This window comes from Durio zibethinus, chromosome 1, assembly GCF_047325235.1.
Source record: "Durio zibethinus cultivar Kanyao isolate XHJ-2024 chromosome 1, ASM4732523v1, whole genome shotgun sequence".
NCBI classification, from domain to species: Eukaryota; Viridiplantae; Streptophyta; class Magnoliopsida; order Malvales; family Malvaceae; genus Durio; species Durio zibethinus.
Window position 1 is genome coordinate 31,878,768 of NC_143162.1, and position 27,032 is coordinate 31,905,799.

Here is a 27,032-nt window from a genome sequence, read left to right on the forward strand (position 1 = left end):
TTTGGATAATTCCTAGATTACTTGATTCCTAAATGATTTCTTCTTGGAAAAGTATCATCCTACTTATACAAAGAAAAAGTAAAGGAATAGTAACCTAATAGGACAAGGCTAGGACAAGACATAATTACAACTTTACAAGTGGTTTAAGATAAAGCTAAAGTATGGTGACTAATAACTATGGTACAATGACTCATCACTATGACTCATCACTTTTTTGACATAAAGTAAAGGTGACTCATCATGACTTGACTTAGACATAAAGTTGATGAAGACTTGACATAAAGTTGTCTTGATGTAGAGGTATCATAATCAACTCTTTGGAGTCTTTTGAAGAAAACTGAAATTATCACACGTAATTATACATAATTAGACTAGAACAGGGAATCTTCTATCTTGGATCACCATGAGTGTCTTTATTCTAAGAAATCTTCTGAAAAATCTTCAAGGTACTGAAGAACGAGACAATCATCTACCCATCTGTATAGTTCTTGTTCAAAATCATCACGATCAGAATCACAATATTGGAATAGGGGATTGTAAACTCTATGTTCAAATCTTGCTCAAAGTCTAGAGAGATCTTCATCATTTTACCAGTAAGGGTTTATTGAAAGTTCTGCTAGTTCTGAAGGAAAGTGGAGATCAAAATTAACAAGTCGTTATGATAAATCACTCCACCAAGTGTCATAAGGTGGTTCAGGAATCCAATGTGCCAGGTGAATGTGTAATTCTTTGATGTATTCTAAAGGGTACCACCACTATGGTTCTTTCTTAAAAGGAAAAAGTTCTGCATAAATTGGGATGTTATTGATTTTACAGAGTCTTTTTAACAGGAACTTGTATTCATGAGCATAGAGGAAGATAGATTTGTACAGGGAGTATGGATTATACACATACAGATCTGAGTGGGGTTAAAAGAAGGCATAATTTGCAAAGAGTTCACAAGGTCAATGGAAGAAGAAGATAACATGATAGTGTTGGGGAAAGTGTTTGGTGACTAAACAAGAAAAAAAGAATATTAACCCATATCACCTGACATCCAACACCCAAAGACATGAAAATAGTAAAGCTGCCATGAAAAAGAATTACAAGTTAACAATCCAAAAGTAGCTCCCAACGTCTAGAAGTATGACAGCAATGGAGAAAATCCAGAAAACCAAGTGGAACCATCCAATAATATTTCTTAATACAAGAAATAATGAAGCAAATCCACCCAAATTCAAAACCAAAATGTACAGTCAATATTGTTACTGCAAGCTCAGTAAGATCCCCCAGTAACTCTTCCCAGGGCATTGCACAGAAATATTTGCAGTACTATCAAGGAAATGTGTCAGCATTGAGTGTTCTTCTCTGTTGAAGTTTCATTCTGTGTCTATCTCTTAGGATTTAATTAACGGATGCTAGCAAATACTTTTAGTTAAATTTTTACGTTATTCTCATCAAATTTGAGAAGAAATAATATATTGTTTACAAAAATCTTTCTTTAAATATTTATCCCTTCAGCTATTAAAACAGCTAGACCGAAAAAGAAACAAAATTAATGAACAAAACAGAGTAGCAAAAAGCTATCATAAACCCCAAAAAAACCTGTTGGACAAGCTGTCAAAACATTGAAGCAAATGTTGTGCCTTGTCACCTGTGTTGATGCTTGATATCAGGCATCAGCAAACATTGTTTAGCAGTACCGGAATGGCTGTATCAGGTGGCAATTAGTATTAGTATTAGGCAAGGTATACATCAGAATACTAGTGTACGGCCGGGGCTCTTGTGGCAGGTGTTCATTTGTATGAACAAACTGAAGTATTCTTCGCATTGACTTTGACTTCAAGGATGCAAGTGCAATCAAGCCAAAGTGATAAGAGGCAATGATAGCAGCCCTCAAAATTCTAGGCAAATCCTTTTGTCCAAACAGGCATGTCATATATCAGAATCCCCAATCCAAATGAAACCCCTGTGGTAATTAAGGCATAAACATAAGCTCTCCAAGGGTGCTTGCTTTCTCTCATTGCATTGAACTCAGAAATGAAAGTAGAAACTGTACTCAGACAACCCGGAAATCCTAACTCTATCCCAGTTGCAACAGTGTTGAAGTTCTTAGTATTTACCTGCACCACACCAATCTGACCTCATCAAAATTTATGGAGTAACAATTACTATATTTCATGCTCATAGAATAATTACTCTCGAGAAAACAATTACTATATTTCATGCTCAGATTTTCCTGAAAAAGAAAGAAGAAAGAAAGAATGGTCAATTAGTCAGGCTGAAAGCATAGCTGCATAACTATTTGGCAAATGAGGATATGCTTTGAGCCAGCATAAGAATATTTCATGATTCAGATAATGAAAGAGCCATCCATATGCCGTTATATGGAAGACTATGCCAATGCGCATGCTTGCAGATGCCAAAGAGTAAGGTTTGCAAATTGGGAATCAAAAAGTATGGACAGAAACCATTCAATGAACCCTTACCGACTTTTCCCCTACAGAGAGTCCTGCCGTTATACAAGCTGCAGAAACATTGGCAATCAGAGTCCCAAATGGAAGCCATCTCAGAATCCCAGACTTTCCTAACCCACGTCCATTAATTCGAGCTAAGAACCACCTGATCCACACTCCTAGAGGTGCAACTAAGCAAGCCAGCCACAGCTGAGCTCCACTGCTACCACTGCCAAATTCCTCCTTAAGCAGTGCTCCGCTTACACTCAATAAAATACCTAGAACTAACAATAATACCACCATTGCTGCCAAATGATGTCTGCAACTGTTGAGCCTCCAATTACAATAAGTGCTAGGGACTTCCCTTTTTGTATTTGTATTCAGCCTTTTGAGAATCCACCTGAAACCCTTGGCTGTCTCAATCCCAAAAATGATGGAATAAGCTACAAGAAACAGGCCTGCCAACAAAGTTTAATTTTTTTGGATGGTTTAAGCCAAGACAAGACCTTTTTCTTTTATTAGTTTTGAATAGGCAAACAAAAAACACTTGCCACTCATAAGCATTACCTGTGAGAAACCCAAGTACAGCTTGTACCCAGTGGCCACTTACACTGAGATCAAGCATTTTCTGATTCCAACCACTGAAAGTCGTGAGGCTTCCCAAATACCCAGTAGTCAATCCAATTGCCAAAATATCATATACCTGAGATATGTCTGCTTTGAAAACAACACCCCACCACCCCATCAAGAAAGAACCAACCTGTAAGAATATGTAATTAAGTTTGCAAGAGAAAAAGAACTTGGAAGATATTCATAGGAGGTGAAACAGAGAGAAATCCAAAGAAAATGAAGATCTATGTGGGGGTGCAAAAACCAAACCTCAGGAATCCAATCTATCCCAAAAATATATTTTCTAACCTAAGCCTGGAAACAGTTGTCCACCACCGTAACTGCCTTAATTTATCTTTAATTCATTTTAGATAACTCCTTGGTTAATTAAGTATCCAGAATCTACAGATTGATAGTAAGTGCTATGAGCAGCATGTCCAGCCCATGCGCCTCATAGCAGCATTCATAAGAGTAACGCCTTGTCCAACAAATCATCAATATATCATTGCCAACATTAAATGGCACAAACTGCTCAATTAGCATTAGACAAACCATGCCAAAATCTTGGGGCGTTCCAATAGAGCCCAAGCCTTTACAAATGCGTATGAGCGCTCACTAATAAACGTATTTTTGCACGCATGGCGGTGCCAGTTTGTGTGTGCACCCTATACCCGTGAACTGTCACTCATTAAAAACAGTGCGTGTGTCACAGAGAGAGAGAGAGAGAGGGAAAGAGAGGGATACCATATTAGAAGGAAGGTTTGGGTATACAATCGTGTGGTCGCTGGTCACACCTGAAACACTAGGTCCAAAAAGTCTTTCCAGCAAATATCTAGTTAAAACCTGCAAGACTATCAAAAGTCAAAGTTTGCCAATAAAACATATTCCTCCTTATGTTTTGTATCTCGAAATAGGAATCAAGGAATGACCAAAGTGGCTCTTTGAAGGCTGAACAAAAGACTAAAGCCTCAATTCTGTCCAACTTAATAATTTCCTGTCACCAATCTAATTAACTCGAGTAGAAAGGTCGATTATTTTACCCCAAGAATTCCAAAAACAGCCAAATGGATAAGACACAATATATACTCCAATGACAGCGGTAGTCCTTGTTTTTCCTGCATAAGGAACCATGAAGCACATAATTTACTTGCATTATTTGAAGTTTGATATACATACTATCATTAACAATCGCACAAGCAGAAACAATTAACTAAAAGCTCACTTGTTTTTTGTCCCTGGTGCACTTCAGTGGATCAACTGGAAGGGGAGATGTAACATCCTCTGGCAAGCGTGACACGAGAGAGATTGTATTTAATTCCGCTGGATGAATAACTGCCCCACTTTCCATTGCATGATCTACAAACAAGCGGACACTACTATTCACACTCTGCCTATTGCTGTGGAGAGCCCGATCACCAACATCTCCAGCCTCCGAAACAGTCTCGCTATGAATGTCATCATCGGAGGACACAACACTTGATATGCTAAAAGAAAGCCTCCTCAATGGACAGCCAGGGCTACTTACTCTACTAAATGATCCAGTTCGTGTAGGTTCAGAGTTATCATTAGTACCATGATCCATACACTCCTGTCAGAAATATCAGATTTCATTCCTATTGATAAAGCCTCAAAAGAAGCAACAGAAAACTTGTGCTGATTATTCATAAACCAAGAAAACATGAAGCAATAGTAGACATTTCTTGATTATGCTGATGATTGGGTTAACTATGCTTGCAGCATCAGTAAAAGATTGTCCCGTACTTTGTTAAACTAAAGTCCATACATATAACAACAAGTGATTCCTCTTACACAAATTCTCACAACAAAAAGTAATCTGAAAGAAAAAAACCATATAGACAACTGCATTTCTCAGCATTTAAACATATGTGTTTGAGAGAGAAGAAAAATAAAATCATCAGATGGTAACTTGAAAGGTGTGCAATGGGACCTAATCAGACTGCTTATTAACTACTTCAACTATTTGAATATGGAGAAATGTATTTTTCAAGATAAAATCATTCATATGACTTCCTTGCACTTAAAATCATAAGCATCACCTAACGCAGATCTTATTTCAAGATTTTCCACACCAAAATAGTCCGCTTCCTATGGATAAGCAACTGAAACATGGTTCAGTAACGCATGGTATTCTTTTTAAAATTAACAATTACAAACGATAAATGTTAAAGGCCTTAACCAAATGATAGCTACATGTTATCTCTAAAATGCCGTCTCAAATTCAAATTCCCAATTACCAATCTCAACCATCAAAAAGTTTCCAAAAAGAAAAAGAAGGAACTATGAGATGATGTAGCTGCAATATGCCTCAGCACTGAAGCAGAGCCATCCAAAGAGAACTGAGAACATGACAATGTTTAGGAAAGGCATAATTCTGTCACCTCAACAAGAACCTGATGCTGAAAGTGGCAAATGCAAGTTTAGTGAATTTGTTGGAACAAGAAGTTGCAAGGACCAATCCCATGTGGAACTACAAGGGTATTTATGTATTCAATTGTACTATTCCAACAAGCAACAAAGAAACACATTTCCATTGCATAGCACACACGGATTTAATGAAGCTGCAATTCTAGTAATTGCTTAATGCTTATATAGTTTTCAGACATTAAAACCATAGCAGAAACCCTTGCAACAACTATTTTTCCCATCCTTCAATTTATATTTTGATAATTCTTATCAATTGAAGGGGGTAAGCAACCATAAAAAAGAAAACCAAAGAAAAAGTGAAGTTTCCAATAATTGCAGTGGTTATGGTAGAGAGAAGGAGAGAACACCATAAAAAAAAAAATCAAATACGACAAATCAAGCAATGAACCCACCATTTTTTTCAGATAATCTGCCATTCCATTCAAATGGAAGTGGATCCCACTTTTGATGAAAGAGTAATTATATTCTATTCAACAGGAAACTTTATAACTTTAATTGGGAACAATCTCAATTCTCAATAAACCATAAATCAACATCCTTTCATTAGTTTTAAAGATACTCCACTACCATAACAGACCAAAAAAGATGAAAAGTTATATCATAAAAAAATCTATAATAAACCCAGGTTTAATCCAATAGGATTCCAGATGAAATTCCTAAAATATTATTAAATCTTTTGGAACAAAAATCTTAAAAAGGCCAAACTTTTCGAGCTTTGCACTAAAATAATAAGCATACTGTAAATAATTTAATACTAATATAACGCTTAATAATTAAATAATAGTTATAGAGGAGAGAAGTGGCGTACCGAATACTCGCAGTTGAAGTTTGAACGCCGCGGGAAACGAGCAAGAGAGGTTTCAAAGCCAAAGAAACGCGTCAGGAACCATAACCTTAAAAAAAATTTTCTGAAAATGGAGTCAAAGCTTCAGCAGAAAACAAGGTGATCTCTGATGGGATAATGAGATTTGGATATTTCGATGGTAGGAAGGTTTTGGGGGTTAAGAGTTTAAACTGAAATGAAGAAGGATGTTAATGGAGGCCACGGCTTTGGAAGAATGATACAGAAAATAAAAGCCGAAGTGATTTAGTTTTAAAACAACGGAGAAACAAGACTTTATACGAGAAGATATGAATACAGAGTTAGAGTAAGAGGTGACGTTTGTTTCACCTGAAGCAAAAATTACGATAATATAAAAATAATCAATAATAATCAATAATAGAAAAACACAGAAAAATAAAGCAAATCAAAATTTACTTGAAAAATCTTTCAATATAAAGAGAAAAAATTACGGACCACCAAAAAAATTTTTACTATCAAATAATAGGTATATAAAGTTTTTTTTAACTAAAACTAGAGTTAAACAACAATTAGAGAAACAATTGGAGAAATCTCACCAAATAAGTGACTCAAAAAATACACTATGGATTTATTCTTAGAGAGCTTCAAACTCGATCTTCAACATTCAGAATGTAAAACTCTGAATCATAAACCTCCTGAAAAGGTTCCAACTCAATCGGACCACGGATCGACTTCCGTTCAACAACTCTCTCTTCTTTTTTTTCTTTCTGCTTTTTATAGCTTTTCTTCTTTTTCTACTTGGTTTTCAACACTCCCTTAAAATAACCCCACCTCTTTTTTATTAAGTAGCTAGGGTTCTATGTAAAATGAAATATCAAAGCCCATGGCCTTTACTTGATCCAAAACCACTTATATGGGGCTGGATCTCATTTTTCTAACAATCTCCTCCTTTAGCCCCATTAGGAGGAAATTCATCACTATAGCAATCTCATTTGGAACTTACCTTGGCCAAGAAACTCATTCCGGTTAAGTTATTGCAGAGCTCAAGCTTTTTTCTGGGAAGTATCTTAGTCAACATATCTGCTATATTCTTATCAGTATGAACTTTCTTCAACAGCATCTGATGTTCTTCAATCACTGAACGTAACCAATAATATCTAACATCAATGTTCTTTGTTCTAGCATGGTACATGACATTCTTACTCAAATCTAAAACACTCTGGCTATCACAAAATATCACATACTCTTTTTGATTCAATCCCAATTCAAGAAGAAAACGTTTCATCTAAAATATTTCTTTACATGCTTCGGTTGCTGTAATATACTCAGCCTCTGTAGTTGACAAAGTAACACACTTTTGTAACTTAAATTACCAAGATACAGCTCCTCTTGTAAAAATGAACAAATATCCTGAAGTAGATTTTCTACCATCAAGATCGTCTGTTATGTCAGCATCAGTAAACCTTGCTAGAACTGGTTGTGAAACTCCATAAGTCAAACACATTTTTGAGGTACCCCTCAAATATCTAAAAATTCATTTCACTACTTTTCAGTAAACCTACTCCGAATTAGAAAGAAATTTGTTCACTACACCAACTGCATGAGCAATGTCAGGCTTTGTACAAACTATAAGATACATTAAAGAACCGACTACAAAAGAATAAAAAATACTAGACATAGTTAGTTGTTCTTCCTTAGACACTAGACAAGATTTCTTACTTACGTGAAAATGATTGACAAGTGGACTGCTAACTAATTTAGCATGTTATATGTTGAATCTATCAAGCACTCATTCAACTTATTTTTTCTGTGACAACCACAGCTTTTTAGCTCTCTTATCCCGGATAATGTCCATACCAAAAATCTACTTTGCTGGACCTAAATCTTTCATATCAAAAGACTTAGATAACTATTCTTTCAACCTGCAAACTATACTAGCATCTTGTCTTACAATTAACATATAATAATAGGATAGTGAAGTTACCATTAGGAAATTATTTAACATACATATAAGAATCCGTTGCTATTCTTTTATAGCTATGACTCACCATAAAAGAATCAAACTTCTTATACCATTGTCGCGGAGCTTGTTTCAAGCTATACAAGCTTTTTTTCAATTTGCAAACTAAGTGCTCTTTCCTTTTCACTTCAAAACCCTCAAGTTTATTCATATAAATGTCCTCCTGCAAATCACCATTCAAAAATGCAGTTTTAACATTAAGTTGCTCAAGCTCAAGATTCAAACTAGTTGCTAATCCCAATACCACTCGAATAGAACTCATCTTTACAACTGAAGTAAAGATCTCATCAAAATCGATGCCTGATTTTTTAGAAAAATCTTTTACTATCAATCGAGCTTTGTACCTCACTAGTTTGTCACTATCCTTTTTCAACTTGAACACCCATTTATTCTTTAATGGCTTCTTCCCTTTTGAAAGTTTAACAAGATCATAAGTACCATTATTTTACAATGACTCAATCTCTTCTTTCATTACTTTTAACCAGTGCTCTCTATCTGGAGTAGCCTGTACATCTTGGAAGCTTTCTAGCTCCCATTCATTGATAACTAAAATAAAATCTGAACTTGGATACCTAGTAGATGGCCTACGCTCTCTAATAGATCTTCTAGGTTGAGACTCTATATCACTTGATATCAAAGGTAGCTCTTCCTGTTCAACACTCTCAGATAGAGAGGATTGCTTCCCTTGCTCAAAACTAATTGCATGTGGCTCATTGCCAACTGTGGTTGGTTCATTCATATCCTCAAGTTCTGTTTTTTATTCATTTTCACCATCTATGGCTCTTTCCTGTAGAATCTCTATCGGTGTTGAAACATCACACTCAATAGTAACTCGTGTAGTCTTCTTATTTTTTTCAAGGTCTGTTATGGTTTTTTTTTCATGAAAGACCACATCTCTGCTTCTGACTGTCTTTTTCTTTACTAGATCCCATACCCTGTAACTAAATTCTTCATCATCATATCCTACAAACACACACTAAGTGGCTTTACTGTCAAGCTTTGATCTCTGCCCGTTCGACACATGTATGAATGCTTTATACCCAAAAACTTTCAAGTGAGAGTATGAAGTCCACACTCTTTCTGGAATGTCAAAGCCTAAAGGAACTGATGGTAACCTGTTAAGTAAGTAACAAGCTATGTTGACTGCTTCACCTCAAAATGGCTTTGGTAATTTTACCATCCTCAACATACATCTAACTTTTTTCACAATGGTGTGATTCATTCTTTCAGTTATACCATTATGCTACGGTGTTTCAGGTTTTGCCATCTCATGCTTGATCTCATGCTTTGAACAATACTCTTTAAAGCTTTTAGATGTGTATTCCCCACCATTATCAGTTCGAATACACTTCAAGGGTAACCCTGTCATCCTTTCAACCATGACATGAAATTTTTAAAAATATTACAGTACTTGACTTTTGTATTTCAATATATACACCCAAGTCTTATGTGAAGTATCATCAATAAAAGTGATAAAATATTTGCTACCACCTAATGACTCAACTTCAATGGGACCATATACGTTAAAATAAATTGATTCCAATTTATTTTCTTTTCTCTGAGAACTTTTACGAAAAAAAACTCTATGAAGCTTACTAAACAAATAATAATTACATGAATCAAGAGACATACATTTGGTCAAAGGAATAAGAGATTGCCTTGCCAAAACTTGTAACCTCTTTTCACTCATGTCTGCCAGTCTTTTGTGTCACAAATTTGCTGAAGCATCATTTTTAACGGTATTTACCTGGTTACCATTTAATTGCATCCATATCTTATACATTGTGCCACATAGTTTCCCCTTGCAACTACCATAGATCCTTTGAAAAGCTTTCACTATCCATTCTTTTGTCGACCTTCATATCCCTCCTTATCAAGGATATTAATAGCAAGCAAGTTCATTCTCATATCTGAAATGTGTCTGACATCCCTCAAAGTCAACATGCAACCTATACTAGTTTGTACAATAATATCACCAATCTCAACAATCAGTGACACACTCTTGTTTCTCATATTGGTACAATCAAAGTCTCCCTACTTTGTAAGTTGTAAACAACTTTCTCTTAGGAACACAATGATATGTCGCTCTTGTGTCAATTATCCACTCAATGTCGGGATCACTAACATGATTATAATCACCATGTGTACAAATCAAAGTAACTAAATCACTATCCGAATTCACTGTTGCAACATTGCTATCATCTGAACTCTTACGTTTCTCATCTTTTCACTCTTACTTCAAGATTTTACAGTTTCATTTTATATGACCTGTCTTATCATAATAGAAACACTTCACTTTACCTTTAGACTTGGATCTATGTTTAGACTTACCACAACTTTTTGAGTCCTGACCTCTGTCGATGTTTCTACCCCTATTCTCTGTGACCAGAGCTTGATTCTCAGGGTTTACATCTTTTCACCTTACTTCTTCATTAAGCATACTATCATTTACCATCTCCAATGTCACCTTATAATTAAGAACTGAATTAAGAACAGTCACAATTAGAGTATTCCAACTGTCTGGTAATGAACCCAAAAAAAATAACGCATTCATTTCGTCATCCATCTTAAGCTCCATAGTAGTCATCCGATTAAATATATCTTGAAAATCACTCAAGTGCTCTGTAACAGATCGTTCATCCTTATACTGTAAAGTTACAAGCTTTTCAACAAGCATAACTTTATTCATTCCTATTTTTCTCTCATAAATGCTGTCAATTTTTCTCAAATAATGTGAGCATCTGACTCCTGCGCTACATGATGAAACACGCTGATATCAACATATTTTTTTATTGTAGCCTGCATCTTTTTATCTAGCTTCTTGCTTTCATATCTGCTGGTTTAACCGAATCACCCAATACTGGCTCATACAAATCTTTGCAATATAGATGATCTTTCATCATAGGCTTTCAAATTGAATAATCGATGCTGTTAATTTTATCATGGAACCTGTATCACCCTTCATGATCTCAAACAGAATTTACTTTTATCCTGGGTTGCTTCTGTATCGATGTTTCAAAATAACTATCGCTCTGATACCACTTGTTGCGTCTGAAGCAATAATCACAACAATATAGAAGCAATAGACAACAATCAATAATCAAAAAAATAAAAAAAAAATAAAGCACACTAAGATTTAAGTAAAAAACCCTCCAGTGTAAAGGAAAAAAATCACGAACCACTAGAAAAATCTTCACTATCAAATAATATGTATACAAAGTTTTTTTTTAGCTAAAATTAGAGCTAAACAATAACTAGATAAACAATTAAAGAAATTTTATCAAATAAGTGACTCAATATATATATCCTAGATTTGTTCCTATAGAACTTTAAACTCGATCTTCACCATTCAAAATGTAGAACTCTGAATCATAAACCTCATTACAAGATTCCAATTCAATCATATCACGGATCGACTTTCGTTCAATTAACTCTTTTTTTTTCTCTCTACTTTTTTTGATTTTTCTTCTTTTTCTACTTGGTTTTCGACACTCCCTTAAAACAACTCACCTCTTTTTTATTAAGTAGCTATGATTTTGTGTAAAATGAAAGATTAAGGTCTATAACCTTTACTTGATCTAAAACTATTTACATGAGACTAGACCCTATATTCCTAAAAGCGTCGGCGAGTTAGCCACTTGACTTTGATGCGTTGGAGTTTGACTTGCCCACGCTGTACTTTTATCTGTTAAACATAGCACAAGTTACTATAATGAAATTGATGTGTTGGTGATGCATATTAAGTATATGCATTGTCCCAAGAAAAAGAAAACAAGTAAAATCAGAATAACATTAACAAATCCCGGCATAGTAAGCTACTTTCGGGCATAAATAATAATAAAAAAATAAGTGAAATCAGAATAATATTAACAAATCCCTGCATAATAAACTAATTTCATGCATAAATAATAAAAAAAAATTAATGTCACGTCTCCTATGTTGCAATGAATTTTTTATATTATTTTTTTAATCATAGTGTCTAAACAATTTTGATTAAAATTAAAGAAACGTAAAAAATATTATTTGTAATTTATAAATTTATATTATAAATATTATGTTCAAATAAATAGTATAGTTAAAGAAGTCATGTAATTATGTAGTTCAACAAAAATTTTAATATAAATAGTACTGTTTTTAATATATAAATAAATAAAAGTTTTTTTCAAAAAAAATTTAATTTTTTAATAATTTGATATCTAAGTTTGCCTTTGTAAGATAGATTGTTATACATATTCAATCTTTCATATTTGTCAAAATGTAATACAAGGAAGAAAAAAATGTATTAATAAGATTAGATTGCATTTAAAAAGATTTGCTATAATTTTTTGTTTGTAGAATTTGTGTTAAAAAATAATATGTGCATTATATTATATTTCATTCCAAGCTAGTCAGATCGTGAATTCTTTTCGTGCTCTATTTGTAATAAAAAAAAATTAATGCAATGATCATGTGTATTTATATTATTTAATAAATATATTAAACTTAAATTATATTAAATATTTAATACATTCATTCACAATTAATTTAATTCATAAATATCATAAATGATTAAATGATTAAATTCAAAAATAATTAAATTCAATCAATTTGAATTTAATTCATAATTAATAACTTGTAAATATAAATTTAGATTCAAAATTTAAATGGAACGAATAATATAATTTATTTATAATTAATTGAGTTTATGAATATCATAAATTCATGAATTCTTAAATTCATAAATAATCAAAATATATTTATTTATAATTAATTAAATTCATTGGTATTATAATTTCATGAATGACTAAGTTAATGAATATTCAAATATAATAAACTCAAATTTTAAATAATACGATATAGGAAATATATGTATTCACAATTAATTAAATTTATAAATACTATAAATCCATAAATATTTAATGAAACTTATACAAGAAATGACTCATGCTTACATAATAGTCTAAGTGACACAATATTAAAAATATGGGAGAGATAGCCAACAAGATTACAAAGCAAAAACACTATAAAAAAAAACTCAGTTATGTCAAATGTCACAATTAATGAACAAAACAGAGTAGCAAAAAGCTATCCGAAACCCCCAAAAAAACCTGTTGGACAAGCTGTCAAAACATTGAAGCAAATGTTGTGCCTTGTCACCTGTGTTGATGCTTGATATCAGGCATCAGCAAACATTGTCTAGCCGTACCGGAATGGCTGTATCAGGCGGCAATTAGTATTAGTATTAGGCAAGGTATACATCAGAATACTAGTGTACGGCCGGGGCTCTTGTGGCAGGTGTTCATTTGTATGAACAAACTGAAGTATTCTTCGCATCGACTTTGACTTCAAGGATGCAAGTGCAATCAATCCAAAGTGATAAGAGGCAATGATAGCAGCCCTCGAAATTCTAGGCAAATCCTTTTGTCCAAACAGGTATGTCATATATCAGAATCCCCAATCCAAATGAAACTCCTGTGGTAATTAAGGCATAAACATAAGCTCTCCAAGGGCGCTTGCTTTCTCTCATTGCATTGAACTCAGAAATGAAAGTAGAAACTGTACTCAGACAACCCGGAAATCCTAACTCTATCCCGGTTGCAACAGTGTTGAAGTTCTTAGTATTTACCTGCACCACACCAATCTGACCTTATCAAAATTTATGGAGTAACAATTACTATATTTCATGCTCATAGAATAATTACTCTCGAGAAAACAATTACTATATTTCATGCTCAGATTTTCCTGAAAAAGAAAGAGGAAGAAAGAAAGAATGGTCAATTAGTCAGGCTGAAAGCATAGCTGCATAACTATTTGGCAAATGAGGATATACTTTGAGCCAGCATAAGAATATTTCATGATTCAGATAATGAAAGAGCCATCCATATGCCGTTATATGGAAGACTATGCCAATGTGCATGCTTGCAGATGCCAAAGAGTAAGGTTTGCAAATTGGGAATCAAAAAGTATGGACAGAAACCATTCAATGAACCCTTACCGACTTTTCCAGTACAGAGAGTCCTGCCGTTATACAAGCTGCAGAAACATTGGCAATCAGAGTCCCAAATGGAAGCCATCTCAGAATCCCAGACTTTCCTAACCCACATCCATTAATTCGAGCTAAGAACCACCTGATCCACACTCCTAGAGGTGCAACTAAGCAAGCCAGCCACAGCTGAGCTCCACTGCTACCACTGCCAAATTCCTCCTTAAGCAGTGCTCCGCTTACACTCAATAAAATACCTAGAACTAACAATAATACCACCATTTCTGCCAAATGATGTCTGCAACTGTTGAGCCTCCAATTACAATAAGTGCTAGGGACTTCCCTTTTTGTATTTGTATTCAGCCTTTTGAGAATCCACCTGAAACCCTTGGCTGTCTCAATCCCAAAAATGATGGAATAAGCTACAAGAAACAGGCCTGCCAACAAAGTTTAATTTTTTTGGATGGTTTAAGCCAAGACAAGACCTTTTTCTTTTATTAGTTTTGAATAGGCAAACAAAAAACACTTGCCACTCATAAGCATTACCTGTGAGAAACCCAAGTACAGCTTGTACCCAGTGGCCACTTACACTGAGATCAAGCATTTTCTGATTCCAACCACTGAAAGTCGTGAGGCTTCCCAAATACCCAGTAGTCAATCCAATTGCCAAAATATCATATACCTGAGATATGTCTGCTTTGAAAACAACACCCCACCACCCCATCAAGAAAGAACCAACCTGTAAGAATACGTAATTAAGTTTGCAAGAGAAAAAGAACTTGGAAGATATTCATAGGACGTGAAACAGAGAGAAATCCAAAGAAAATGAAGATCTATGTGGGGGTGCAAAAACCAAACCCCAGGAATCCAATCTATCCCAAAAATATATTTTCTAACCTAAGCCTGGAAACAGTTGTCCACCACCGTAACTGCCTTAATTTATCTTTAATTCATTTTAGATAACTCCTCCTTGGTTAATTAAGTATCCAGAATCTACAGGTTGATAGTAAGTGCTATGAGCAGCATGTCCAGCCCATGCGCCTCATAGCAGCATTCATAAGAGTAGCGCCTGGTCCAACAAATCATCAATATATCATTGCCAACATTAAATGGCACAAACTGCTCAATTAGCATTAGACAAACCATGCCAAAATCTTGGGGCGTTCCAATAGAGCCCAAGCCTTTACAAATGCGTATGAGCGCTCACTAATAAATGTATTTTTGCACGCATGGCGGTGCCAGTTTGTGTGTGCACCCTATACCCGTGAACCGTCACTCATTAAAAACAGTGCGTGTGTGTCACACACAGAGAGAGAGAGAGAGAGAGGGATACCATATTAGAAGGAAGGTTTGGGTATACAATCGTGTGGTCGCTGGTCACACCTGAAACACTAGGTCCAAAAAGTCTTTCCAGCAAATATCTAGTTAAAACCTGCAAGACTATCAAAAGTCAAAGTTTGCCAATAAAACATATTCCTCCCTATGTTTTGTATCTCGAAATAGGAATCAAGGAATGACCATAGTGGCTCTTTGAAGGCTGAACAAAAGACTAAAGCCTCAATTCTGTCCAACTTAATAATTTCCTGTCACCAATCTAATTAACTCGAGTAGAAAGGTCGATTATATTACCCCAAGAATTCCAAAAACAGCCAAATGGATAAGACACAATATATACTCCAATGACAGAGGTAGTCCTTGTTTTTCCTGCATAAGGAAGCATGAAGCACATAATTTACTTGCATTATTTGAAGTTTGATATACATACTATCATTAACAATCGCACAAGCAGAAACAATTAACTAAAAGCTCACTTGTTTTTTGTCCCTGGTGCACTTCAGTGGATCAACTGGAAGGGAAGATGTAACATCCTCTGGCAAGGGTGACACGAGAGAGATTGTATTTAATTCCGCTGGATGAATAACTGCCCCACTTTCCATTGCATGATCTACAGACAAGCAGACACTACTATTCACACTCTGCCTATTGCTGTGGAGAGCCCGATCACCAACATCTCCAGCCTCCGAAAAAGTCTCACTATGAATGTCATCATCGGAGGACACAACACTTGATATGCTAAGAGAAAGCCTCCTCAATAGACAGCCAGGGCTACTTGCTCTACTAAATGATCCAGTTCGTGTAGGTTCAGAGTTATCATTAGTACCATGATCCATACCCTCCTGTCAGAAATATTAGATTTCATTCCTATTGATAAAGCCTCAAAAGAAGCAACAGAAAACTTGTGCTGATTATTCATAAACCAAGAAAACATGAAGCAATAGTAGACAATTCTTGATTATGCTGATGATTGGGTTAACTATGCTTGCAGCATCAGTAAAAGATTGTCACGTACTTTGTTAAACTAAAGTCCATACATATAACAACAAGTGATTCCTCTTACACAAATTCTCACAACAAAAAGTAATCTGAAAAACCATATAGACAACTGCATTTCTCAGCATTTAAACATATGTGTTTGAGAGAGAAGAAAAATAAAATCATCAGATGGTAACTTGAAAGGTGTGCAATGGGACCTAATCAGACTGCTTATTAACTGCTTCAACTATTTGAATATGGAGAAATGTATTTTTCAAGATAAAATCATTCATATGACTTCCTTGCACTTAAAATCATAAGCATCACCTAACGCAGATCTTATTTCAAGATTTTCCACACCAAAATAGTCCGCTTCCTATGGATAAGCAACTGAAACATGTTTCAGTAACGCATGGTATTCTTTTTAAAATTAACAATTACAAACGATAAATGTTAAAGGCCATAACCAAATGATAGCTACATGTTATCTCTAAAATGCCGTCTCAAATTCAAATTCCCAATTACCAATCTCAACCATCAAAAAGTTTCCAAAAAGAAAAAGAAGGAACTATGAGATGATGTAGCTGCAATATGCCTCAGCACTGAAGCAGAGCCATCCAAAGAGAACTGAGAACATGACAATGTTTAGGAAAGGCATAATTCTGTCACCTGAATAAGAACCTGATGCTGAAAGTGGCAAATGCAAGTTTAGTGAATTTGTTGGAACAAGAAGTTGCAAGGACCAATCCCGTGTGGAACTACAAGGGTATTTATGTATTCAATTGTACTATTCCAACAAGTAACAAAGAAACACATTTCCATTGCATAGCACACACGGATTTAATGAAGCTCCAATACTAGTAATTGCTTAATGCTTATATAGTTTTCAGACATAAAACCATAGCAGAAAACCGTTGCAACAACTATTTTTCCCATCCTTCAATTTATATTGTGATAATTCTTATCAATTGAAGGGGGTAAGCAACCATAAAAAAGAAAACCAAAGAAAAAGTGAAGTTTCCAATAATTGCAGTGGTTATGGTAGAGTGAGGGAGAGAACACCATAAAAAAAAAAATCAAATACGACAAAACAAGCCATGAACCCACCATTTTTTTCAGATAATCTGCCATTCCATTCAAATGGAAGTGGATCCCACTTTTGATGAAAGAGTAATTATATTCTATTCAACAGGAAACTTTATAACTTTAATTGGGAACAATCTCAATTCTCAATAAGCCATAAATCAACATCCTTTCAATAGTTTTAAAGATGTGTACTCCACTATCATAACAGACCAAAAAAGATGAAAAGTTATATCATAAAAAAATCTATAATAAACCCAGGTTTAATCCAATAGGATTCCAAATGAAATTCCTAAAATATTATTAAATCTTTTGGAACAAAAATCTTTAAAAGGCCAAACTTTTCGAGCTTTGCACTAAAATAATAAGCATACTGTAAATAATTTAATACTAATATAACGCTTAATAATTAAATAATAGTTATAGAGGAGAGAAGTGGCGTACCGAATACTCGCAGTTGAAGTTTGAACGCCGCGGGAAACGAGCAAGAGGGGATTCAAAGCCAAAGAAACGCGTCAGGAACAATAACCTTAAAAAAAATAATTTCTGAAAATGGAGTCAAAGCTTCAGCAGAAAACAAGGTGATCTCTGATGGGATAATGAGATTTGGATATTTCGATGGTAGGAAGGTTTTGGGGGTTAAGAGTTTAAACTGAAATGAAGAAGGATGTTAATGGAGACCACGGCTTTGGAAGAATGATACAGAAAATAAAAGCCGAAGTGATTTAGTTTTAAAACAATGGAGAAACAAGACTTTATATGGGAAGATATGGATACAGAGTTAGAGGTGGCGTCGGGGAGTTAGCCACTTGGCTTTGATGCGTTGGAGTTTGACTTGCCCACGCTTTACTTTTATCTGTTAAACATAGCACAAGTTACTACAATGAAACTGATGTGTTGGTGATGCATATTAAGTATATGCATTGTCCCTTTCAAGAAAAAGAAAGCAAGTAAAATCAGAATAACATTAACAAATCCCTGCATAGTAAGCTACTTTCAGGCATAAATAATAAAAAAAAAAACAAGTGAAATCAGAATAATATTAACAAGTCCCTGCATAATAAACTAATTTCATGCATAAATACTAAAAAAATTAATGTCACGTCTCCTATGTTGCAATGAATTTTTTATATTATTTTTTTAATCATAGTGTCTAAACAATTTTGATTAAAATTAAAGAAACGTAAACAATATTATTTGTAATTTATAAATTTATATTATAAATATTATGTTCAAATAAATAGTATAGTTAAAGAAGTCATGTAATTATGTAGTTCAACAAAAATTTTAATATAAATAGTACTGTTTTTAATAAATAAATAAAAGTTTTTTTCAAAAGAAATTTAATTTTTTAATAATTTGATATCTAAGTTTGCCTTTGTAAGATAGATTGTTATACATATTCAATCTTTCATATTTGTCAAAATGTAATACAAAGAAGAAAAAAATGTATTAATAAGATTAGATTGCATTTAAAAAGATTTGCTATAATATTTTGTTTGTAGAATTTGTGTTCAAAAATAATATGTGCATTATATTATATTTCATTCCAAGCTAGTCAGATCGTGAATTCTTTTCGTGCTCTATTTGTAATAAAAAAAAATTAATGCAATGATCATGTGTATTTATATTATTTAATAAATATATTAAACTTAAATTATATTAAATATTTAGTACATTCATTCACAATTAATTTAATTCATAAATATCATAAATGATTAAATGATTAAATTCAAAAATAATTAAATTCAATCAATTTGAATTTAATTCATAATTAATAAATTAATAACTTGTAAATATAAATTTAGATTCAAAATTTAAATGGAACGAATAATATAATTTATTTATAATTAATTGAGTTTATGAATATCATAAATTCATGAATTCTTAAATTCATAAATAATCAAAATATATTTATTTATAATTAATTAAATTCATTGGTATTATAATTTCATGAATGACTAAGTTAATGAATATTCAAATATAATAAACTCAAATTTTAAATAATACGATATAGGAAATATATGTATTCACAATTAATTAAATTTATAAATACTATAAATCCATAAATATTTAATGAAACTTATACAAGAAATGACTCATGCTTACATAATAGTCTAAGTGACACAATATTAGAAGTATGGGAGAGATAGGCAACAAGATTACAAAGCAAAAACACTATAAAAAAAACTCGGTTATGTCAAATGTCACAATTTCATAGATCTATAAATAAAAATAATATTTTATTAGATTCTATGAAATCATTGTAAAAGAAATTTTTTTGATTACTTGAAAATTATTAGAATTAATCTTAATAAAATATTTTATTGCCTTATTATTTAGCAGAATATATGTATATTCTATTGCATATACATAAATAATTCTAATGAATTATTTTAAAAATGATTTATACTTTCTTTTATTATTACTTTTTAAATTAATTAGTTTTTGTAAAATGTTTAAAAATGTGTATTAATATGAACATGTAACATTTATTGATATTAATTACATATATACAAATATTTTTAAAACTTAAATGTTTGAAATTTAAGTAATTGAATTTTTATAAGTTAGAAATATCTTTAAAAAAATGGGTATCAAAGAAATAGTTTTAGAAGAGGAAATATTGGAACTTATAATTCTTGAATTATGAAACTACTTTCTATATTTTTATTATGTTCAATAATTTTTTTTTCAAGTTAATTGTTATGATTTGCGTTAATTTTTTAGTATAATAAACAATTTATAAATATTTAGGATCAAATTCAAACTCAAATTAAATTGCTTTGGTTTACTACTAAAACATGAGTACATTCATTGCTGCATTAATTGTATTTAATGTTAACAAGTTAAAAGATATTTTAATAACAAAAATTTGTTAATATAAATTATTTAATAAATGTTAAATTAATTAATAACTTTCTCTCTCCAGAAAAAGAAAGTCAACCCCATTACCCTACAACCGACGCAAGGCCAACACCGCCAAACTGATATACACAACAAAAAATAAAATAAAATAAAATAAAGCTAATCCATTCAGCCTCGTCAAACACCCTCAGACGGATAAACCACCAAAATTTCCAAAACCGTCAGATGATCCAACCCAACCCCACTTCTCTACCCTCCGATCTCCACCAATTGGGTCCCACAATAAACAAAAAAAAAATCCCGCCTCCAATATTTCTGGGCGTACCCAAAAAACCACAGACCAAAAAAAAAAAAAGCCCCCTAGAAGAACTTTATTTTGGGCCTTTTCCAGAATCTTCTGGAAGGCAATGGCTGAGACCACCAGCATCGAGAGATCCACTGGCAGAGTCAAATGGTTCAGTGCCCAAAAGGGTTTCGGTTTCATAACTCCCGACGACGGCGGCGAGGACCTTTTCGTCCACCAAACCTCTATTCTTTCCCAAGGCTTTCGCACCCTCTCCGATAATCAACCCGTAGAATTCTCCGTTGATTTCGGCGAAGACGGCCGCGGTAAGGCTGTTGATGTAACTCCTGTGCCCCGTTCTCGCCGCCCTTTCCGTGGTGGTCGTGATGGTGGAAGAGGCGGATATTTTGGTGGAACAGGTAGAGGCGGTGGTCCTCCTGGTGCTGGTGGTGGTTATAGAACAGGGGGTTATCGTGGTGGTGGTGGTGACGGCGGAGGAAGAGGTGGTGGCGCGTGTTATAATTGTGGGAGGATGGGGCATTTGGCGAGGGATTGTTATCAAGATGGTGGAAGTAGGAGATACAGTGGAGGCCGAGGTTATGATGGCGGAAGTAGAAGATACGGCGGTGGCCGAGGAGGTGGAGAACGAGCCAGACCAGAAGGAAAATGTTTTAATTGTGGAGAAGAAGGTCATTTTGCAAGGGATTGCCCTAATAAATGATTCAGAAAACATAATCTAAGATTTCTATTGGTATTTCTCTTGTGGTGTTGTTGCAGAGGGGTTGGTTTTCAGCAAAAGAAGAAAATATTGGAACGTTCTATATATTTCCGATTGGCATTTTCTGTTCCCACTTGTTTCTGAGTGATTTGGTCGCGCCGGTAAAAAAAATTATTATTTATATGATGTGTTAATGTTATTCTCTTATTCTTATCAATTCTTTTTTTTTTTAATCATTAATTCATAGTCTTTACATTTGCAGAATTGCAGTATGAATGGGAAAAAACTTGTCTTCCTTGAAGTATCTTTCTTTTGTTTGTTATGCTGATTACTCCATTGTTTTTACTGTTTTTTCAGTGCCCCTTTTAGTTTATATATATATATATATATATATATATATGAGTTTTTTTTTGGGTATCTGCAGGTATGAATACGAGGGTCCTGTGATGGTGAGTGATTTTGGCGTATGTGGACAACATGTCTAGGCATTTTGTACTTTTTTTTTTTATCTTGAAACATAAACAATATTGTGGACATTGTTTTTTTTTGTTGTTTTGGAAAATACATCACTGAAAGGTACATTAAGAGCAAAAATACAGTTGCAAGACTTTCTAGAGATTCGCGGATATCTACTTGCTTGTTAGCTGCATTGTGTTATGAGTATGTTAAGGGGCCTTGATGAAACAATCCCAACAGATAGACATGAACGCTCAATTTATCTGTTTCCTTTTGGAGAGGATGAGGACCAAATCATCTATGCCTGGTGGGCCTTATAAACCTTATCCTGCTTTATAACATTTGAGAGGTTGGTGTTGGGTTGGTTAAGATTACTTATACGCTCGCTTCTTGACAAGATTCAGTGTATGGTCTTAACTCAAGGTTCTGCTTTTTATCTTTAATTCCATTTCTTTTTAATGGTCTGCTAACATAATTTTTCTCTGTTGATTAATCCTGTCATTCAAGGGGACAAAAGACCAAGAAACAATGGTTACATCTAATACAGTAACTGTTCTGTACCATGAGATGGTATAATGTTATTGAATCTTTTCGCCTTATGTGTGTCATTGGATCAAAACTTGGAAGTGGACCATATAAGGCATCCATTATAATGGTTGATTTCTGTATTAATGTTGCATTCATAGTAGTGAACATATTATTTTTTGATTAATCATAATGGAAACTGATATTGCACCGTAGGTGTTAATAGTTGAATAATATTCAACCCTGTGAATTTGAACAGACAACAGCTAATTCTTGTACGAGTACAGTTTCTCAATATCATCATAGTGTTATAAAAATAACCTTGATGAGCTAATCAACTTCAGAACTTCCTTCCTTCTTTTTTTTTTTTTATTGTCTTCTTCTCTATTTGGGTATAGAAAGTTGTTTAGCAATTAGGACAGAAGTTTTTTGGCCATGGAAGAATACAAATTATAAACCACTTTTGCATGACCAGCAAACGAGACTGCAAGCAATTAGTTGTGTAAGTAGTATTTTTTTTATTTGGAATTTAAGAATCTCTTGATGAGCTTATAAGCTATTCTCTATTGTGAGACATCTTTTTCATAGTTCAAAAGCAAGAAATAAAGTGTGCTCATGGGGCTAAGACCCAATCCTTTGTAGGATACAAGAATTCATTCTAGAATGGTATTGTTGGCATTTTATTTCATTGAAACCACACAAATATAGTAATTTTTTATGCTTATATCAGATGCATGTAGTTTCATTCATCCATCAAACTCTACTAGTTTCTTGTCCTTGCAAGTTACAATAAAACCCAGCGTTCGGATTGCAGACTATTCATATTTCATGCTAATGCACCAAATGGATTTCGGTTGATCTTCAATTCTGACTCTATGGAGCTTTCGATAAAAACTTTGGGGACTTTGTTTGTGATGTAAGTTAGTTCACTAAGACATAAAAGTAAGGTATAGTTGCCGACGGTGGATGAAGGTTCAGATAATGTTTTGATGAATACATTGTGTTGTGAAGTATGTAGATGGTACACTACAATTGGTATTTATTAGCTTAGAGGATTGATAGCAAGTATCGTTCATGGAATGCTCTTGAATGATGTAACTCGATGAGTAACTTTTAAAAGATAAGTGTACTGTGGGCCTCTGTTAACCAAGACTTTGCTATCTTAAGTGACATAAGGCTTAGGCTCCCTTACTTTTGGCGATTTTGAGATAGTTGTATGAAGTTATTTTTAGATGAAAGCGAAAATGATGTTGAGAAGCAGTTTTTTATGTACATTATTTTTCTCTATTTGTTCTGAAATGCTTGTATCAGTAGTTACTGGTGTATATGTCCAAGGCATCGACATTTTATTGATGGACTATCCAGAAATCTAAGAATTCAGTTTTGCTGATCATGTAACTAAACCATTTAAAGAAGTTAGAAGTAGTGAAAAGAACTTGTTAGGTACTTTTTTCTTCTGTCTGTTTGATAAGATTCAGATTGTCATGTTAGGTTTCTTCGGTGGCAGTTATTAGAGTTTCTCAACCATTGATTTACAGAACATAAGCCGATACTTTGCTGACTTTCCAGAGTATTTATTTCGTAAGCGTATGAACTAACTTTATATACATATATATATATATATATATATACACACACATACATATATTATTATTATTATTATTGTTATAGAAAACGGATTACCAAGGAATAGGATTTGCCAGGACATTGTACATGAAAGATCATGTTTGGTGTTTAAGATGATAGATGAAATAAGATAATTATTTTATATTATGTTTGATTTGTATACAAAGAAAAAAATAAGATTGTAGAAAGGATTAATTTTTTTTTATACAAGATAATTCAATCTTTTCAAAATGAAAAGAATTATTTTCAATTCATGATATTAAACTTATATAAGTTATTATACGTGTAAAAATTATATCAATAATAATTTAAATTATATAAATTAAAAAAAAGATAATTTTGATTAATAAATAAAATTATTTTATGTTAATTTTTATACAAATCAAACACAAAATAAGATAATATTATTTAATTTAATTTTACTTATAATAATTTTTTTCTTATTCATAATTTTATGCATTAAACATATAAAAAAGACTAAATATTAAAGTGACGGGGTCTTATTAGATTATTACATCTGAATTTATTCTCAGAGCCTTACCCAGCAGCCTTTGATTTGGTATTTTTCCTTACCATTATGTCATCCTCTTCATTATCATGAATTCTACGCATAGGTCGAAAATTCACTGTGTTTGGACTGCTTGCTCTAAATGGCGGCATAAAGAATGTAACGAGCAGGGAGAAAAGGGATTTCACAATTGCCCTGATGTTCTAGTCTTAACCATAGCGCAAAAATCACCTCATTTAAAGATTTGTACACTCAGGTCTGCGTTTCAATCATGTTATGCAAGATTGAGATTGAGTTTGTTTCATAAGAATTGCTTGACTGAATCATTAGAACAGTTAGACTTACAGTTCTGACTGTAGTTTGTCAATATGATCTGTTACTTGAGACATTGAACAGCCTGTTGGGAATCACATGTCAAACTTTCAAGTTCATTCTTAAGAATTCCAACACAGGTCGTCCGATGGTGTTGAAACAAAATCTAAGGAATATATCACAGGCATGGGACATTTGAGTATTTGACTTGATAAGCTAGATGATCACTAGTTTTTGAAGTATATGGAGTACTGGCAAGTCAAACATAATTTATCAGTAATATATATATATATATATATATGATAAAAAAGTACTCAAATCAAATATCATAGAACATCAGCAGTTGCAGTCATCAGCAACAATGGTTTCAATAAACTCAGGACACTCATCTATCCGGCATCTATTAGCTATATTAGTCAAAGCATTTCTAGCCATAATACGTGCAGCCACATTGGCATCTCTGCTTATATGAGTGCAGATAAACTCTTTGAAACATTTCAATCTCAGTTTTATCTTTTCAATCAGATTGCCTATTGGTGAAAAGTCTGCTTCCCTACCCCTAAGGCATCCCCTTCCAAAACAAGACGACCAAATCCTAGTCGTAAAGGTCTTCAAATCATTAGACGAAAAGATTTTAAAATTGAGAAAAAAATAAAAGGAGTCATCACTAATTTATTTTAAAATATAATTAATCATTTAAAAATTTATCCTTTTGATAAAGTGATTAAACAAATTTAAAGTTTATCAAAAAAATAACTTTGGCTTATAAAAATAGAATTAGATTCAAAAATCGATTATACGTGAAGAAGGATTAGCACCTCTATAGTACCTATGAAAATTAGTACTAATTAATTATGTATTATTTTTTGTGTTGATAAAATAATTTCGATTCAAAATTTAATAATAATTCCCTTCACTTTCCTAAAAAAAAAAATCATTTTATTAAAAGTTTTTGTTTAAGAATATTGTAAAAATATTTAAGTTAAAAAATTACTTTAAATTTCTTCAATATCTAAGTAAAATTTTAAAGATAACTCTTTTACCTAAGATTACCTTTGACATTCTCTAAAAATGAAAATAATATTTTTTATAGATGATAATTATTGATGTTTCTCTAACATCTAGGTAGAATATTAAAAATTATTTTTTTTCGAATGTTATTTTAGTTTTATTTCAAAATCTTTATTTTCGAGTAAAATTTTTTCTAATAAATTTTGTGTAATAGTAATGGTATTGCAATTAACAAATGATCAATAATGATAATCAAAAGACATAAATATGTAAAAATGAATGCAATCAACGATTTAAAGATAAATTGATGTAAATGGATGCTATACTTGAAAGTGAAATGCAATTTTGGGATTAAATCCTTAAATATAAAGGGATCACTTGAACTCTTCAATATTTAGGTAGAGTTTAGATGTGACTATTTATATTTAAGTTTCAATTTTTAGTAATATATATTTTTTACTCTTTCGTTTAATTTCATTATTATTGCGAGTTAAAAACTCATATGAATAACTTAATAAAATAAAATTTTTTAAATGTCTCATTTTTTAGATAACATTCAGAAACAAATTACTTCATATAAAATTTTTATATGTATCATTAGAATTTTGGATGATTTTAAGTGTAGGCTTAGATTAAGATTTTTAGGGTTGAAATGATTTTTGGATGATGATTTGGAGTTGCAAATCGAATTTATGGTTTGGATTAAATTTAAGCTCTTGATAGATTTTTAAGATTTAGGGTCCCATTTTAGGATTTTAAGATTTTAGGTTATGAGATTTTGGTTTTGGGGTTTTAAATTAAGATTTTAGAGTTTCAAGATTTTAGAGTTTCGAGATTTTAAAGTTTTAAGTTTTTTTGTAGAAAAAATGAGAAACTTCCTCAATTATTCTCAACATCTAGACAAATTTTTAAAATAAATTTGGTTTTCGTAATTCTTCATTTTCTTTGATAATTTTATATCGATACAACACGAAGTAAATAAATTATGCATTCGAAAGCTAAAAATTAAAACAACCAATTTAATCAATTTTTTATATATTTTATTCCTATTTAATT

General features: G+C 32.7%; 2 protein-coding genes and 1 pseudogene across 9 annotated transcripts; 1 reads left to right on the forward strand and 2 right to left on the reverse strand.

Annotated features, from left to right (window-relative positions):
• Nucleotides 1-1,231: 1,231 nt before the first annotated feature.
• On the reverse strand, nucleotides 1,232-6,611 carry LOC111312323 (fluoride export protein 1-like). 4 transcript variants are annotated; one of them, XM_089765136.1, is made up of 8 exons: nucleotides 6,298-6,609; nucleotides 4,267-4,632; nucleotides 4,085-4,159; nucleotides 3,789-3,887; nucleotides 3,003-3,195; nucleotides 2,469-2,893; nucleotides 2,103-2,218; nucleotides 1,232-1,948 (listed from the first exon to the last, which is right to left on the reverse strand). In XM_089765136.1, the coding sequence occupies exons 2-8, from the start codon at nucleotides 4,624-4,626 to the stop codon at nucleotides 1,915-1,917; spliced, it is 1,302 nt and encodes a 433-aa protein (XP_089621262.1). In that variant the 5' UTR covers nucleotides 4,627-4,632; nucleotides 6,298-6,609; the 3' UTR covers nucleotides 1,232-1,914. The 4 variants fall into 4 exon arrangements, with proteins under 4 accessions (XP_089621262.1, XP_089621261.1, XP_089621259.1 ...); XM_089765135.1 differs by lacking the exon at nucleotides 2,103-2,218 and having other exon boundaries at nucleotides 1,234-2,102; nucleotides 2,469-2,848; nucleotides 6,298-6,611; XM_089765133.1 differs by lacking the exons at nucleotides 2,103-2,218; nucleotides 6,298-6,609 and adding an exon at nucleotides 5,444-5,466 and having other exon boundaries at nucleotides 1,306-2,102.
• A 6,562-nt stretch (nucleotides 6,612-13,173) lies between these two features.
• Nucleotides 13,174-18,405, reverse strand: LOC111312324 (fluoride export protein 1-like). Of its 3 annotated transcripts, XM_089765141.1 has the most exons (8): nucleotides 18,114-18,405; nucleotides 17,256-17,344; nucleotides 16,085-16,450; nucleotides 15,903-15,977; nucleotides 15,607-15,705; nucleotides 14,820-15,012; nucleotides 14,286-14,710; nucleotides 13,174-13,916 (listed from the first exon to the last, which is right to left on the reverse strand). In XM_089765141.1, the coding sequence occupies exons 3-8, from the start codon at nucleotides 16,442-16,444 to the stop codon at nucleotides 13,698-13,700; spliced, it is 1,371 nt and encodes a 456-aa protein (XP_089621267.1). In that variant the 5' UTR covers nucleotides 16,445-16,450; nucleotides 17,256-17,344; nucleotides 18,114-18,405; the 3' UTR covers nucleotides 13,174-13,697. The 3 variants fall into 3 exon arrangements, with proteins under 3 accessions (XP_089621267.1, XP_089621269.1, XP_022768223.2); XM_089765143.1 differs by lacking the exon at nucleotides 17,256-17,344 and having other exon boundaries at nucleotides 14,286-14,665; XM_022912488.2 differs by lacking the exon at nucleotides 17,256-17,344 and having other exon boundaries at nucleotides 18,114-18,404.
• A 2,307-nt stretch (nucleotides 18,406-20,712) lies between these two features.
• Nucleotides 20,713-22,164, forward strand: LOC111311250 (cold shock protein 2 pseudogene; annotated as a pseudogene). Of its 2 annotated transcripts, XR_016344246.1 has the most exons (3): nucleotides 20,713-21,699; nucleotides 21,801-21,839; nucleotides 21,963-22,164. The product of XR_016344246.1 is annotated as a cold shock protein 2 pseudogene, transcript variant X1 (transcript). The 2 variants fall into 2 exon arrangements; XR_016344248.1 differs by lacking the exon at nucleotides 21,801-21,839 and having other exon boundaries at nucleotides 20,746-21,699.
• Nucleotides 22,165-27,032: the final 4,868 nt, after the last annotated feature.